We start from the raw sequence: 4,359 nt of genomic DNA on the forward strand, positions 1-4,359 counted from the left end.
ACCAAACTGTGTGGGATCAAGTGTTTGGAGGTTGCCAGTGTCCTTGTTTATAAGGTCTATGATAATGTGTTCCATGGCCTTGCAGATCAAGCTAGATTGGCCTATAATTGCCTGGGTCAGTGGATGCTTCACCTTTGTGCAGAAGGATGACAGTGGCTGTCCTCCATTCTGCTGGGATGAAGCCGGTGCACATACCTTGGTTGAATAGGGTGCCTAGTGGTGCTGAGAGCTCTTGTCTGAGTTCATGTAGGACACAGCCAGGGATGTTGTCGGGTCCCATGGAAGCTGCATTTTTTGCCTTTGAGAGGGCATTAATAACCTGCTCCCTGGTGATGAAGGGAGGGAGAGAGGTGCTGGTGATGTCCTGGTTTACTGATGGGGGGGACAGGGGGGGTGAAGTTTTCAATGAACTTGTCTGCCAGCAGGTTGGTTATATCTATGGCATTTTTGTATGTGGCATTCTTGACCACCAATTCAGAGCAGATTTGGGAGTTACCTTTGAGATTGCAAAAGTATGCAAAGAAGGCCTTGTGATTGTCCTTGGTGGATGTGGCCAATATGGACTCGAAGTTAGCCTTAGAGGATTTCACCAGTGACCTTATTTGCTTGTTCAAAGGAGAGAGTGCTTCCAACTTGCTACCTGCTCTTTCATTGTCCTGGACAGCAATTTTTTTCTTTTATTATAGAGTCTGTTTATTGCTGCTGTCCACCAGACAGGTTTTCTCTTCCTTGAGGATTTGGTCCTGTCAGGTATTGTTGAGTCCGTGCAACTATATAGGTGCTCATATAGTTTTTTGTTGTAGGCTTGGACATTAGTGCTTGATTCAACTGAAGGGATGTTAGCTGCTTATACCTACTGTCAGGAGGTTGTAGTCAGCTTTGGAAAAGTTTTTTTTGTTTGACCCTGGCAAGGGGGGGGGGGGGTCAGGGGAGATGGTGACTTTGAAAGTGATTGCTTTATGGTTGGATCTTACCGAGGGGGGTGACACGGTAGGGGTGCTACAGTGGCTACTTATGTTGGTTAGTACAAGGTCCAGGATATGTTCACCTCTTGTGGGGGTGTCAACCATCTGATCCAATGCATTGGCGAAGTCGAAGAATCTCTGGGCGTTCATGTTTGAGCTAGAATAGGTCTTACACTCTATGGTTGTGTAGTTAAGTTGCTTCAGAGTACAGGGTTGAATCTTGATGTAAGTTTAGATAGGTAGAGTGGGCCTCCTGAGTCATGGTGTGGGGTGTGTAGCTACCTATGATTTGAAAGGTGTTTTGTCATTAGTTAACTGAACCTGGAGTGTCTCCTGTGCGTCATACTGTTTGACCAACCTGGAAGTGTGTATGTCTTTGATAAATATTGAAACTCCACCTCCTTTGGCTTTGTAGCCCTCTGTTTGGGGTCTGAAAGTATGGTAGGACAAGCAACCTGGTAAGGCTGAGATGCGCTCAGCAGCTTTGAACCAAGTGTTAGTGACTAAACAAATGTCAGCATCTTCCTGGGCGAGGGATGCTTGCAGTGCCCTCAGTTTCAAGTTAAGATTCCTAGAGTTTAGCAGCATGACCTTTAACTCCAAGTCTACTTGGCCACTCGTTGGATATGTTATATTTACAAATGCAGTTCTGTGCCAATTAGCGAACAGAATGCAGCTATCAAAGAATCAAACACAAGCAGAGCACTAACAAACCCTTTCCAGATCGCTGACTAAAAATACTCGTAAGCTAAGACACATTCCAGCAAACATAAATTTCAGTAAGTGTGTGTATGGGAGGAAGGATAAACAGTTGTCATACAAAACAACCGGAAAAATATGACGTAAAAGGAGTGTCCAGGCTGTATCAGGGCTACGCGTGATGAGGCTGTTTCTTTTACTTTCCCTTCCGGTGTAAGTAAAGCGGAAGCGCGCACGAGCCCGGTAGGGCGGGCGGAGGAAGATGGCGAAGACTTACGATTATCTATTTAAACTACTACTAATTGGGGATAGTGGGGTCGGTAAGACATGTCTTTTGTTCCGCTTCAGTGAAGATGCTTTTAATACGACGTTCATCTCTACGATCGGTGAGTGACAGTGTGATGACAAGTGCGTAGATTATGAAATTGAGGTACCTTTATAAGGTGCTGTGGGTTTGCAGAAGTGGGGGGATGGGAGAAGTGTTGGGGCTGTTGTGGAGCTGTAAAGTAGTCCTTACACTGGGCAGTATGGGAGAGTGTGCAGAAATAAATGGAGTCGTAGCTCCTAGTGGAGCTATGATAAGAAGGTTCCTGGGTAATGTAAGGAGTGGCAGTGTTTTGTAGAGGCATCTGAGGTTATAGGGAGGGGCACCGTACAAGGTACACCTTGTTCATCTAGTTTTTATAAACATTGAAGTAAGATATTGATGTTCTATTGCGCAGTGAACGGTTGGGCCAAATATTTTGGTTATATATTATAGAAGTTGTTAACTTCACCTTGGCCTCCCTCGTTTTATCAGAAATCTCTTCCAAAAAGACCTGTCAAGAGTTTCTGGGAGGGAAGTGAAGGGGGAGTGTCATCCTAATTATAGTCAGTGTGGCACAGTTAATTCAGTGCTTGTTTGGATTCTTGAGGCAGTGTTAACGTTTTATATATGCTTCTTTTCAGAAGTAACTCATCTAGATTGAGTACACCGTTAAGTCTAATGTAACGCCATTGAACAGACACTTAAGACATCAGTTAACTCTGTCTTTCTGTCCTTGTAACAATAATAATTATCCCAACAGCAGTGTAGTTTCTTGATTAATAGCGAATACACGTTACTGTAGTACATGTGTACTATAGTAGTTTTTGCTCCCAAGAGACTATACCTGTATATTTTTTGTAGCCTCGTGAAGTAAGAGGCATGCATTCTATTTCGGGTTGCCGGCTGTGCTACGAACTGCAAACTTGACGAATTGTCTTTTTTTTTTTTTATGTTATAAATAAATACCAGGCTTGCTTGCTGCTCTTTGAGGTGAGACAACAGTTGGCCTATTAAGACAGGTAGTGAAAGTTGCCTGAACTCGCATACCATTTAACAAGGATATCCATGGTAACGTAGTTCCACATTAGTTGGCTGTTGCAGAAAGATGGGTAACAGTATGCTGGAGGACTTAAAATTTAATTGAAGGTACCGTTTGTTTGTATTAAGTACTGGTTTTAAACGAGGAATCAACATATAGATTTTTAGACTATTTTGAAGAGAGATTAGCTGTTCAAATAGTTAGCAGTTGGAAGTTGTGTGACAAATTGATACTTGCATGTGCGTTTACGTTTTTGTTAGGTATTGATTCTATAATGTACATACTAAAAATAACTGAGCAGTACATACACTAAATAAGGTGTGTTGTCTCCTTATCAATTTTTGGTGATTTGCATTTCTGACTTTTTGAAGTAGTACCTGCTTCAAGAAATGTTTGGTATAACAGTTGGCATACACTGTAGGCTGGAATTTTCTGCGCACATCGTTGAAGTAGAAAAAGATCTTAAAAATCAAATCATTACTTGAGTGCAAGAGTAATACAAATACTACACAAATCCGCGCTGCTTAAACGAAATGACATTAGGTGGTGGTGCTTTTTTGTTAGTTGAACAGCAGTAGAAGAATATTAACTTACTGCATCACTGTGTAGAATCTGTAACAGTGACTTTGTTTTTGAGCATTTTTAGTAGTGATATTGCATGCAGGATAGGTCTGGTTTTCTTTATCGCCCACTCTTGTGTTTTTAAGCATCAGTCTATTAAGTCATGTTTTTCTTTATTTAGTAACTGGCTGTTTACTAGGGCCTTTATTGAAGGTTTAAGTGATTCAGCTTAATTTTTTTGTACCATTCTTTTTTTATCACCTTGTATTTTGGTGGTTAAAATTGCTCGTTTATGCTTTCAGACTGCTTGATTCTTAGTGCTCTAAAACTTTAAATGGGTTGAGTTTATAGTACATTGTTTATGGACTGTTGGAACTGGATATGGTTGTAGAATGGGTAATGTAGAGATGATGCACTTGAGCTAAATGAGGTTTAGAAGTTAATGGAGTTATGTTCACCCTAAGCTCATGTTTGCCCAGCTTTGCTTGGAGTGGGAGGTAGATGTGGCAGTGTAGCAAAGACATTGTAGAACAAAAGGAAATTATGTATTTCACTGCTATAAAATGGGAAAGCATGGTACTAGAAATGAGGTGCATATTGTTAGAAGTTGAAGGAACAAGGGGAGTTTGTGTTTGGCTGTAAGATTTGTTTGCAGTTACTTTAAATTAATGCCTTTACCTATCCTTTATTGCAGATACTGTACCCGTATGGAAAGTGAATATTTTGTGGTTCAGAGTAAAATCTCTCTACTTGTTTGCAGGTAGCAACAATTTACTGAACTGATCAAA

The 4,359-nt window shown here is 41.2% G+C and overlaps 1 protein-coding gene across 1 annotated transcript in view; it reads left to right on the plus strand.

Moving 5' to 3' along the window:
- Positions 1-1,851: 1,851 nt before the first annotated feature.
- Positions 1,852-4,359, plus strand: part of LOC122806756 (ras-related protein Rab-8B) — a gene marked incomplete in the record, with an annotated part of 475,375 nt that continues 472,867 nt past the window's right edge. The window contains 1 exon segment of the mRNA XM_044077449.1: positions 1,852-2,050. Within this exon segment, the coding sequence (XP_043933384.1) occupies positions 1,927-2,050 (124 nt within the window).

The sequence above is a fragment of the Protopterus annectens genome, chromosome 7.part0 (genome assembly GCF_019279795.1).
Source record: "Protopterus annectens isolate FY-2018-M chromosome 7.part0, PAN1.0, whole genome shotgun sequence".
Classification (NCBI taxonomy): Eukaryota; Metazoa; Chordata; order Ceratodontiformes; family Protopteridae; genus Protopterus; species Protopterus annectens.